At 41.9% G+C, this 12,802-nt stretch overlaps 1 protein-coding gene across 3 annotated transcripts in view; it reads right to left on the bottom strand.

Moving 5' to 3' along the window:
* The window catches only part of PTBP3 (polypyrimidine tract binding protein 3), a 59,934-nt gene extending 47,695 nt beyond the window's left edge, over positions 1-12,239 (bottom strand). For 2 of the 3 annotated variants that reach the window (XM_048503176.1, XM_048503177.1), the window contains exon 1: positions 12,128-12,239. In XM_048503176.1, the coding sequence (XP_048359133.1) occupies positions 12,128-12,135 (8 nt within the window). In that variant the 5' untranslated portion in view covers positions 12,136-12,239. Of the gene's footprint in view, positions 1-12,074 lie in introns of all 3 variants that reach the window. The other variant, XM_048503175.1, reaches the window with a different exon arrangement.
* Between the last annotated feature and the right edge of the window lie 563 nt (positions 12,240-12,802).

Below are 12,802 nucleotides of genomic sequence, written 5' to 3'. Positions count from 1 at the left end.
CATTTTTTTGGGCCACACACAAATTAAGAACTGATTAAAAAACAGAATATGATCACATATACAAATGGAATGTAAAAGTACCTCACCAGACATCTCATTATTTTTGTACTGTTTTTATGTTTTCTTGTAAAAACTATACTTCAGGGTGTTTTAGAGTTCAGTCAAATAAAGAGAACTGTCTACTTCATCCATTTTTCTCTGGCATTCTTTGTTTCTCCATATGTTAGACCAGTGGTGGCGAACCTATGGCCAATAGGCCATGCTGACAGGGGCTGATGGGAATTGTAGTCCACGAACATCTGGAGTGCCATAGGTTCGCCACCACTGTGCTAGACTGCCATTGTCACAGAGTTACTTTCGAGAGAGTCTTTCGTTAACCATGTTCCCATGAATAAACAGAGCAGATCTAGATTTTAAAGCAGGCTGGAGTGCCAGGTTTTAAGAGCTATCTGTTCAACAATCTACTGAACAGCTGAACCAACCGTACAAAGTAAGGGATGAGGGCTAGTATTCTAATGTCACCTACTACTGCAATGCTTGGTAATAGCAGCAGGATCCATGTTGGTGCACTGTACTGTTGATGATAGTGCATTCATTATTAAAACTGATGCTCCTATAGACTTTGGAGAACTAAATGTGCTTCTACCTATATATGTGACATGAAGATATACAGATTTATACAAGCTAGTGTTAAATTTAATCACCTAATAGGACATGGAAAAATAATGCTGGCCAATCATGTTGTGAAATAGGCTGCATATGCAATAAAATAATGCATTCAAGAACTGGACAGACTGGAGGAACTGCCAAAAACTCAGATGCATCTGGTGTAGGGTTGCTCCTGTGAACAGGCCTGTGGTCTTCTCCAAGGAAGAAGTAGTGTCTCTGGGCATCTAATCACAAGTTAATTAACAAATGTCAACCAGAACATGTAACTGAAGTAACTAAGCACAGCTTAGATATGACTATACCTGAGAAAATCCAGTTACCTAAATAAAGAGAATTTACCAGTCAATTTAGATACATATGTTTGCTATTTAACAAGTTACTGCACTACAGAGATATCATCCCATCTGGAAACAACAATCTGCCTCGGTACACAGAATGCAAGAATTCAAGAAGCCATATACCTTAACTGCTGTTTCAAAGCATACTTAAATGTATTTACTTTGTCACATTTAACACTTCCTAGTTGATCCAATGAGTAACTAACCCACAATACTGTTTTCATAACTTAGTACATAGTTTCACAGGGCAAAGACGGATCTTTTTGCTAATGAGGAGCAACTGGTTTTTGAACCCATGAAGGTCAGTTTGAAAGGCAGCAACACAACAGGAAAGAAGCCAGGGCAAGATAATAAAACTGGAGTGTCCTGAAAAGCTGTTCCGGGACTGAATCTTGACTTTTATCGCTACTGCAACTGATGTTATTTACCATGTTAATAACAAATACTAGTGCATTCATGTGCATACATATAAGCAAAAGGAAAACAAGGATAAAGTAGAAGATTGGACTACAAATGTTTGTGTACAATCAAGGTATGTCAGGTGCTCAGGGAAGATCTTAGAGACAGCTGCTGAGGAGACAACTGCTTCCATCAGAGAAACTGCATTCAAACAGAGCCAATAAAAGACTACCACAATGCACTGCAGCACTACACAACTGTTATACAACAAATTTATCTGGGGGAGGCATCTGTTTCAAAGTTGATAATGCAAGGCACAGTACCAGATATGGCTCCACACCAGAATACATCTTTCTACTGCAGTCTCTTTTGGAACATACAAGAACATCATGACTTAATGAACAAAACTAGCATGAATCAATCAATCAAGAAAATATTCCGGGGTGGTGGCGGCACAATCAGCAACAAAAAGTTGAAACTATCAAATGAAAAAGCATTTTAACACAACACTTCAATCCATACTAACAGCAATAACACTATCTGTTAACACAACCATGATTGCAAACTATGTACCTATATAATAGCTTTCAAACTGAAAGGAAGGAAAAAGGCAGCCACCTGAAAAGCATGTAAACTTGCAAGGTTGTCGTAATCACATAAAAATGGTCAGGTGAAGGTGCAGATGTTATACTTCACAAAGCCATTACTGAAGAATGAACATCTGGAAAATCTCCCAAGTAACTTCAAATGGTAATAACACTAGTAACAGGCACTGACCCAAAAGAAGAGTTTGAATTATACCTCCCTTTCTCTCCTGTAAGGAGACTCAAGGGGGCTCACAAACTTCTTTCTTGTGGTGTAGTGGTTAAGAGTAGGTGTACTCTAATCTGGAGGAACCAAGTTTGATTCCCCGTTCTGCTGCCTGAGCTGTAGAGGCTTATCTGGGGAATTCAGATTAGCCTGTACAAACCGACACACGCCAGCTGGGTGACCTTGGGCTAGTCACAGCTCTTCGGAGCTCTCTCAGCCCCACCTACCTCACAGGGTGTTTGTTGTGAGGAAGGAAGGGAAAGCAGTTTGTAAGCCCTTTTGAGTCTCCTACAGGACAGAAAGGGGGAATATAAATCCACCTCTTCTTCTTCACCCCGCAACAGACACCTTGTGAGGTAGGAGGGGCTGAGAGTTCCAAAGAACTGTGACTAGCCCAAAGGTCACCCAGCACGAATGTAGGAGTGGGGAAACAAATCTGGTTCACCAGATGAGACTCTGTCACCCATGTGGAGAAGTGGGGAATCAAACTGATTCTCCAGATTAGAGTCCACCCGCTCTTAACCACTACACCACACCACCCAACACTACTAGCAACAAAGATACAGATCTGTAATATATGATATGTAGTTGTATTATTGAGTTTACAGAAAGAGTTATTTAGTTAAAATTAAGTAAATAAAACATAATAATGTTTTATTGTATTAAAAATACACGGTGTACAACAAATTATCAACCACACATAAAACCTCTAGAGCTTACTCTGTCCTTGAGATTGCATGATGGAAAATGGAGGAGAAAGAAAAAGTATCTGAAAGCAAAAGAGATAAGAGAGTTGCCCAGCATTCAACAGGTTTTTGCTTAAATTTAAATATTAATTTTGGTTGCCGAATGAATGCTACCAACAGAATATTACCAACTATTTTAAAGACCACATAAGGTCTAGCAATTTTGATAATTTGTTGTACACTGTACTCATTTTCATTTTTAATATGTTTTATTTAGTTGCACAACTGGCCTTGGCCTTATTTTTTTAGCTCATAGACATTATGAATCACAGCCATGGTCAAGGAAACAATGCACAGTGTCATTTACCATATGCCTAACATTCAAGAAGTGGGGAAATCAATTTATACTACCTTGAGCTCCTTGAAGGAAGGGTGGCATAAAAACGTGGCAGATGTTCAGAAAAAACAGCTCATGATTGACTATGTGTTTAGGACTCTAGACACCACTCATCTACTAATTAGCTCTATCTGACAGTTTATATAATTAGATCTTATTTGTTTAACCTACTTCATATTAGTACATGGATGGATACGCTCAGAAGGAATTTAAGGAATTTTAGCCATCAGTGTTCTAGCATTCCATTCTCTGATTGCATTTGATAGTAGCTTCACTTTTAGGAGACATTTTTATAGCACAGGGACATCTGCAGTTAGCTTTTTTAATTTAAAGAATTGTTACCTGACTTTCGTACCACAATGAACACTAATTATTTTATTAATATTATGAGCAAATACAAGTTAAACAACATTTGGTACCTTATTATAGTAACACCATTCTACAGAACAAAGTACATTACACATACTCGTAAATGACTTGCCCAGCTGCGAATCTTAATAGAAACATTTTAATTGTGCAAGGAATGTCTCACTACAACCAGCTCCACAATGCTATCTACCTTTTAAAAAACAGAACTTGCCTTGCCTGACAAATGTAAAATCTCTCATGCAGAGGCGTTCCTCCCATTGGGCAAAGTGGGCAGTTGCCCAGGGCGCTGCCTTCTGGGGGGCGCAAAAAGTGCAGGTTTGTTCGTGGGAATTTTTTTGTATTTTCAGTGTTTTTCTGTTTTTGGCCTGCAGAGGGCGCAGTTTTTAGGCTACAGGGGTAGGGAACCTGCGGCTCTCCAGATGTTCAGGAACTACAATTCCCATCAGCCCCTACCAGCATGGCCAATTGGCCATGCTGACAGAGGCTGATGGGAATTGTAGTTCCTGAACATCTGGAGAGCCGCTGGTTCCCTACCCCTGAACCATAGCAGCACCAAAATTTCAGGGATTTTTCGGGAGGCTCTCCTGATGATATCACCCAGGTTTGGTGAGGTTTAGTTTAGGGAGTCCAAAGTTATGGACTCCCAAAGGGAATGCACCCATCCCCCATTGTTTCCAATGGGAGCTGATAGGAGATGGGGGCTACACCTTTGAGCGTCCATAGCTTTGGACCCCCTGAACCAAACTTCACCAAACCTGGGTGGTATCATCAGTAGAGGCTCACGAAGATACTCTGAAATTTTGGTGCTGCTATCTTAATAATTGCTCCCCTGACAGCAGGCACCCCCTAAATTTCCCCAGATTTTCATTTTAAATCCACCCCCTTCCTGCCAATGCTCGTTTTCTTTCTTTTATTCTCCCAATGCCTAATAAAAGTTATTATTATTATTATTAAATCCACCCCTTTCGGCATGGATTTAAAGGGAGAATCTGAGGTCCCCAGTTTTAACACTGAAAGGGTTGCTGTTTCAGGGTGCGGGATAATCCACCCCAAAACAGCATCACTTTCAATGTTGTTTAAACTGGGAACCCCAGATTCTCCCTTTAAGGTGGATTTAAAAGGAGAATCTGGGCTCCCTAGTTTAAACACCATTGAAAATAATGCTGTTTGGGGGTGGATTCCAGCATCACTTGTTTAAACTAGGGAGCCCAGATTCTCCTTTTAAATCCACCTTAAAGGGAGAATCTGGGGTCCCCAGTTTAAATAACATTGAAAGTGATGCTGTTTCCCCCAATTGGGGGGACTGGATACAACACCATAAAATGTTTTCATAGCAGCAATAAAACATTTTGAAAGCATTTTGAAAATGTTTTCAAAAATATTTTTGCTGTGTTCAGATTTGTGAGTTGCGGCATGTTCTATAATGTGATGGTGACTTTGAAATGACCCGGTGGAAAAAAATCTTTGTTTGGTCACGGTGGGGGAGGGTGGCTGCCCATGGGGGGGCATCAAACTCAGGTTTTGCCCAGGGCTTCAGTTTGCCTAGGTACGCCCCTGCTCTCATGCGTACCTTTTGTCTTACATATTCACTTGGGAGAACGAAAGCACCACTCAACTCAGTTCATGCTGTTCCTCAACTAATTGGGAGCTGACACCTATTTACCATAAGTTGTGTGAGGGAAGAATGAAGAACAATATTTATTACTGCATTGGAACAGTTTGAGTGTTTACAAAAAAAGTTTGCTGATTTTTATTTCCTATGCTTATTGCACTAATCAAGATCTGGACATGAAACTTGCAGTTGGAAGACTATTAAGTTTGAAAAGCCCCATCCCATGCAGTTCCGGATTACTACTATATCGCCATTCACATACAGGCCAGTCATGGGGTGGGGTTTAAACAGAATGCTGCTAGAGGAGGTTCTTGGCATGCCAGGTATGGCCGTTTCTGTTGTCTCCCTGCTGGACAACAGCTGACTTACAGCTGGTGAGACAAACAGAACATTCTTATTTGGAGTTAACATGAAAACTCTGGAAAACCAGGATCTCTTGGACATTCCAGTTTGAGATAGCCAGAGGACCAGCATAAATATGTTTGTAGTACTTTGTCTTCCCTTTTGGTAAATAGCCAGATCATAACTGTATTATTAACTTCATTTTGGTGATTGTCACATTAGCAAAGGAAAACTTAAGTAGTCCCAAATGTTATAATTAAATACCTGTTTATTCAAGTATCATCAGCAGTCTTAAACTGACAACCCTCCCCCAAAATACCAATGTACAAACCCTCCTCCAAAAATATCAGCTAACAAACCTCTGGCTCAGCATTCTAGCTTCTACACAACATTGGTGAAAAGAGCAAGAGTCCAGTGGCACCTTAAAAGCAAACAATTTCTGGTAGGATATGAGTCCAGCTCATAAGCAACTCAAGAAAGTTCATACCCTGCCAGAGACTGTTAGTGCTACTGGACTCTTGCTCTTTTCTACTGCGACAAAGCTACCCATAGTGATCTAATAACACTGGTGAGGCAGAGAAGATAGATGTACTCAAGTACTAGCCATAAACCTCATTACACAGCCTTGCAAAACATAGCCACTACCGGGAGAGGGGAATAACACTACCAGCATTTTATGTGCAGGTTTCTAAATATAACCTTATTTTGTCAACTCAGTCTTATATTGTGGGAAAAAGTTTCCTGATATCCAGTTTTATCGTATGGATTTTAAACATTATGCAGCTATGGGCCTTGGTGCTTCAAGTGTTTGAAAATCCAGCTCTGGATAAAAAACAATTTAGTAGGGCTTATTGTTTTAATTAGCAGCTTTAATCAGTCAACAGGGGCCAATATTAAACAACAAGACTGTAAGGGAAGGTACACATTCATTGGGCGGGGGGAGGGATGAGGAAGATCCTGCTGACTTGCTGGTAGCACGCTAGCAGCAGCTGAATTCCATCTTGGTGGCTATTTCTCTTCTTCCTGTAAATATTTTGCCTGGGCTGGGCCAGAGGCATGAGCCCTTGAGCACAAGCCAAAAGGGTTTTCAGTTCCTGGCTACAAGCCAAAGAGTGACACGCAGTTCTGGCAGATCTGGACTAGCCAGACAGCTGTGTTTTTGATCTGGTTTTATACTTGGGTACGCTTCTTCCTTTAAGTAACTTTGGGTCCATCTGAGGAAAAAAGTAGCCTTAAAATGCCCAAATAAACATTTTTGTAAAAAAAACATTTCAGGTGGCTACTCTTAACAATGGAGGATATACAAATCAATTACCGGTAGGTTTGTTTCCCAAGTTTTCAGTCCTCGACTAAAATATTTAATTAAATGGCTGAGCAACAGTTCTAGTGAAAGGGTTTTTTTCATCCCAGTGACAGCCACTAGTCTTGAACCATCAATATCTATTCATACCCTTTTAAAATCAAACCATAAGTGACCATCATCATTTCTTTTTGGTCCGACTGAACGATTGAAGGGAATGTTACAACAAAGGACTTTGAATTGATACTATTCAAAAAGACTTTGGGTTGATGTAACTACCTCTGAACAATATTAGTCAACCCAGCCAACCAAAACATGCCACACTTCACCTCAAATATATATTTGGCAATATTCCCTTCAATTAGTCAGTCAAATCAAAATGAAATATAACTATTGCACAGCATGCAAATATTCAGAGCCTATTAAAAGGAGCCGTCAATGCTGTGTTCGTGCATTTTAAGACCTTCATTACGAAACTAATTCCAACCATGGTACACGTGAAGTTGCTTTACACTAAAATAGACCATTGGTCCATCCAGATCAGAATTGTCGACTCAGGCTGGCAGCAGCTCTTCAGAGGCTCAAGCAGAGGTCTATTACATCACCAATTGCCTCGGTTCTTTTAGCCAGGCACAGTTATAGTACAGGGACCTTTATTATTCAATAGAAAAATGCAAATATTTAAGCTAAAGTAGCAAAAGCACGGTGTACTGATAAGCACATCTGCACCTCTGGATCCAGTGTATATATTAATCAGTTTGAACCTAGGTCTGCCAAGTCCTATATCTCACTGCCCCTTTACACAAGTTTAACCGTCCTAGTCTATACTGGGAAACAAGAGTATCAATAGTCCTCTATTTTACAGCTGAGCAAAATTAGATACTTAGGACATACTGAAAGGAGTATTTCAGTTGTACCTTTAAAGTCCAGTTCCTGCACACTATAATGCAAGGCTATAATATTCCTGACACCCCCAGAGACCAAAAACTTATTAGTATCTTGAGAATCTTTGATGCTCCTGTCCCAAATACGTCACACACAATTTGGAAGGAATGCTGCCTTAAATTAATGGGGGGAATTAAGGCAAAAAAAAAAAAAGATGCAGGTCTAACTATATTAGGGGTTTTTTTTTCCCAAGCAGGGGGAGTATTGGGTTCAGCAGCATCACAACTGCAAGACTGGCAGGCAAATACTTCATCTAATGCAAAATGGCAGGTATTTTCAGGAAAATTATACACAATGCTTATTCTAAACATGTTGATGACACATGTACTCTACATGCAAAATTAACATCTAATGAACAGCTCACTATCAATTTCTGATGCAGAGTGCTATGCTTACTCTCTCCATCTAACATAAAACATCTTAGCTTTCTGCAGTGGGACTTAAATTTTCCAGTGAATCAAAAGTTAGGTTATCCCACTAAAATGTTCAGATACAATCTGCTGAATATGTATTTTTATACAGAGCAAACATCAACATTGCATTCAGTACAGAGCTATATTTACTTTTGAATTAGAACTTAAAGTTCGACTAAAATAAATATACTTGCTTTGCCTTGATAAAAAATGCATGCAGGTTGTAACATGAACCAATGTAGTTTAATAGAGATTAAACAAAATTGGTCAAGCTCCACTTCTAGACTTGTTGCAGGATTTCATGCAGAGAAAAATGTGGTCTATAAGAAATCTGCGGGTTTGGCAACTTAGTATTAGAGGCCGCATATTCAATTATCATTGCTTTTATTTATAAGCTATGCTTGCTTATCTTTCTTAAGCAAGCAAGTGTGATTAGCGACCCAGCCTAACCAGTCTAGACTATCCATAAAGGTTTCATCCACTTGTGACCTGCAAGGTCCTTAGTGACTCAGACAGGACATTGAAAAGCACAGCTTATAAACTTGTTTCTTAGTACAAAATCCTGTTTCCAGTAATCTCATTTATACAGAAGTGCTTTTCCACTGAAGAACTGATGCACCAAACAAAATTAAATATATTCTTACGCTAGCGTACATTTCTTTTGACAAACATCATGACCAACAAAACCTGAGTTTTAAGTTTCTTAAACTGAAAGAGAAAGATCCACTTTCAGTTTAGTCACAACTTTTAAAGATAAGATTGCCAGGCGCTTCTCCCTTCAGTTCTTGCTATGCTGAACAACTTAAATCAAATTGTGACAATGAGACACAAAATCAACAGGCAATTAAGTTGATTAGACCAACATTTGGTGAAAGAGAATGCAACCTCGCGGGTTTCAAAGGGTTCTTCATATTGCCAGTAGAAAACCTTTCAATTTTTGCCCCTTTTTCATATCATACTGAACTGTTTCAAAAGATATCACCCATCTTGCAATTCTTACAATACTTCACTTAGATTTATTTTAACTTGAACAGGAAACCTGAATTGCTTCAACACACCTTGATGCCATGTTTCTGCATTACTTTTTGTCTGTTTTAAGCCTGAACTGTGAAATATTCTTCACAGAATTTAATCTTTAACATTAAACACTTTACAAAAGTATTACTCTTCACTTATGACCAAGCACAGCAATCTCATACACATGACTATATCAGGCAGAATTTTAAAGATCAAACTAGATAACAAATCACAGATCTCATTTTGCTTTAGAGTTAACTACAGTGGAATGTACCTCTGAATCAGGTGGGAAGGGGGCAGGGCTTTGCCAGCAGAAATAATGCCCTCTACCCATGCCATAATTCACTTTTAAAAGAAATAACATTTCCCCAAGTACAATCCTGATCAGATACCAAGAAGGTTTCCCAAGTATGAACCTGTTCAGATTCCAAGAAGGACTGAGACACATCTAAAATATGGTAGCCCAGTTTTACCTTAAGTTACATTCCAGATTGGAGACAATTTGTTTAGGGGAACACAGGTAGAGAAATCAGGCATCTTGCCAACTGGTTTAGGCCCCTTCTGCACATGCAGAATACTGCACTTTCAAACCACTTTCAATGCACTTTGAAGCTGGATTTTACTGTGTGGAATAGCAAGATCCACTTTCAAACAATTGTGAAAGTGGATTGAATGTGCATTATTCTGCATGTGCGGAAGGGGCCTTAGAGCTGCATTAACTGATGTCTGCAACACCCAACCATTTCAACCCTTCACCTAAGTTCCAGGCAAACAATCCGGTACACAGAATTTATGTTCAGGTTTTCAGTTAGCATTCATAATGCTAATTTAGTGGAGTGCTGTCTGTTAGTATGATAAAGAAGCTTTATACCGACCAAAATAAGTCCTAAAGTCATTACCTAAAAATTCCAAATTATGAACAGTCATAAGACAGTATAAAAAAAGCTTCATAAGAGACACTGGCACATATTTTGTCACATGGTAAAACACTTGAGGAATAAACACTGCTGTTGGATACACAGGGTTCAGTTTCATGGCCATAAGAGGGCAGAGTTCTAATTAATTAGTTAATGGACTTCAATAGTATCAAGTCAAGATTATAGTTCCAAGCTTCTCCAGTTATTGCTTATGATAGCACTATACCAAACACACAGCCACTGCTACCTTAAGGGTTAAAACAAAACCTTTTAAAAAAGTTGTTAACCTTCATTTTTAGCATTTATCCTTGGATAAACAAACTTTAACAAGGTGGCGCTCTCTCTTTCCTGCCTAGCCAAACACCAAGAGGAACAGAAGCACCATGAATTCCAACTACCGCTTGCAGTGTCTGTCTCTCATCCTGATGTCACTATCCCTCCCCCGCTTTAACAAGGAAGCACTCCAATGGTTGCCACTACTACCCTGTTTCTCCGAAAATAAGACATCCCCTGAGAATAAGATGTTGTAGAGGTTTTGCTGAAGTGCTAAATATAAAACATCCCCCCAAAGTAAGACGTAGCAAAGTTTTTGTTTGGAAGCATGCCCGTCGAACACCAGAGCTTGCGGCTGTGGAGCGGAAAAATAAGACATCCCCTGAAAATAAGACATAGCGCATCTTTGGGAGCAAAAATTAATATCAGACACTGTCTTATTTTTGGAGAAACACAGTAAAAAGTGTTCATCCTCCTCCCCAGAACCAGCTTGTTTCACCTAAGTCGCAACCTGCATTTCCTTCACTCCGCCCCAGTAATGTGCACATACCGGTTTTCATCTCTTCACCAAGAGATCAAAATGGAACCAGAAAAAAAAATTACCATGCTTTCAGTCCATCCCCTCCCCGCAGCAACAACAAAAACTTCTGGCAAAAAAAAAAGAAAAAAGAGCCTCACACACCCACACCTGATGGAGCCGCCACAACAACAAAACGCACTATCCAATTTTTGCTCGAGAGGGCCTCGCTCCTTCATTCTCAACTCTCGCCGCTCAAAAAAATTAAAAAAAAAAAAGAGGAAGAGAAATCTGTTGCTCTTTCGGGAGTTGCTTTTGCCTGTTTCTGGGTGGCTTCTTTTTAAGACAGGAAGAGAAGAAGGGGGTGGAGGGCAGAAGACAAGCTCTCCCCCCCCCCCCGCGCGTCCAGCAGCAGCAGCATGTGACTTTGCTCCGAGTGCAATAAATTCGCAGGAAGTTTAAGGCTGTCCAGCCATACCTGTGGGAAAAAGTTAAAGAATCTCTTCCCTCCCCGCGTTCTCCTCCCCCCCCCCCACTTCCCCTCAGGGTTTGAGAGTCGGGGGGGGGGGGGAGATGAGGAAGAGTGGGAGCTTGTTTTCTTCATTGTCCCCTTCCCAGGAAGCAGCTTCGGCTACCGACTGCACAGAACCGCCCCTCCTTTTGCACAAGGAGGGGAGACAAGACGAGGTTTAGGGGTGGGAGGGGAAAAAAGGCGAAGGGAAGTTCGGAAGCGATTGTTGCTGAAAGAGGAGTCAAACTATGCACTTCGTTGCCATTCCCCGTAGGCAAAGCCTTGCTTCCCTCGCTCCCCCCCCATCCCCGCCCCACCTACTTTGGTGCCCCCTCCCCCTCCTCTACCTGCGCCAGGTACATCTGGTTCTCACCTGCGACCCCCCCCGCCCCACTTTCCCTCACTTCAGATACGTCTTTCCGCCCTTATCGCTCCTCTCTCTTCCTCTCCCCCCGCCCTGATATTGTTTCCGTACAACGAAAGGGGGCAAGGTAGCCCCGTGAGGTGAGGAAAAAGAGGCGGGGGGAACCTCTTTCTCCCCCCCCCCTCCTCACCTCACCTGGCGGGTAGAGCCCGCCCGTTCCCCAGCGCCAGGGCGAGGCAGGTACGTACCCATCCATGGCACAGACAGGAGGAAGGAAGCGGCGAGGGACGGGACGGCGAAAGGGGGAGGGAAAGGAAAGGAAGCGGAGCGGCCGCCTCGCTGAGGGAAAACCAGAAAGGATGGGCGGGACGGGGCGTGGCCGCCGCGGCACGCATGCGCGACAGGTGGGCTGGGCCTGCCCCGCCTCCTCCCCCTCCTCCCTCGGCCAGGGCTTAGGGACACACCCAAGCGTCAGCTGGGAAAGGGGCGGGGTTCGAAGCCGGGCGGATGAGCCAAGGTGCGCGTGCGCGTTTACCGGCTTCGTTTTGACCGGTAAACACGGTCATTGCTTCGTGAGGAGGCGCGCTCAGGCGCCCGCAAGAAGGCCGTGGAGTGCGCGCGCATCAGCGGGAATGGCGAGGGCGCTTTCCTGTAGAACCAGGTGGGGGGGGGGGGAGTGTCTGTTGGGGTAGGCAGAAGAGAAAGATAAAGGGGCGGGGGTGTTGGCTGCCTTTCCAAATTGGGCTCTTTCCACACATGCAAAATAATGCACTTTCAATCCACTTTCACAATTGTTTGCAAGTGGATTTTGCTATTCCGCATAGCTCCAAAGTGGATTGAAAAGTGCATTCTGCATGTGCGGAAGGGGCCTGGGCCTTACAAGGGGTCTTACCTCATTGGTTAGCTTATTGGATTTTTAGTCT

The sequence above is a fragment of the Sphaerodactylus townsendi genome, linkage group LG07 (genome assembly GCF_021028975.2).
Source record: "Sphaerodactylus townsendi isolate TG3544 linkage group LG07, MPM_Stown_v2.3, whole genome shotgun sequence".
Taxonomy (NCBI): domain Eukaryota; kingdom Metazoa; phylum Chordata; class Lepidosauria; order Squamata; family Sphaerodactylidae; genus Sphaerodactylus; species Sphaerodactylus townsendi.
Note: the sequence above shows the minus strand (reverse complement) of the source record. Positions and strands in the feature narration are given on the sequence as shown.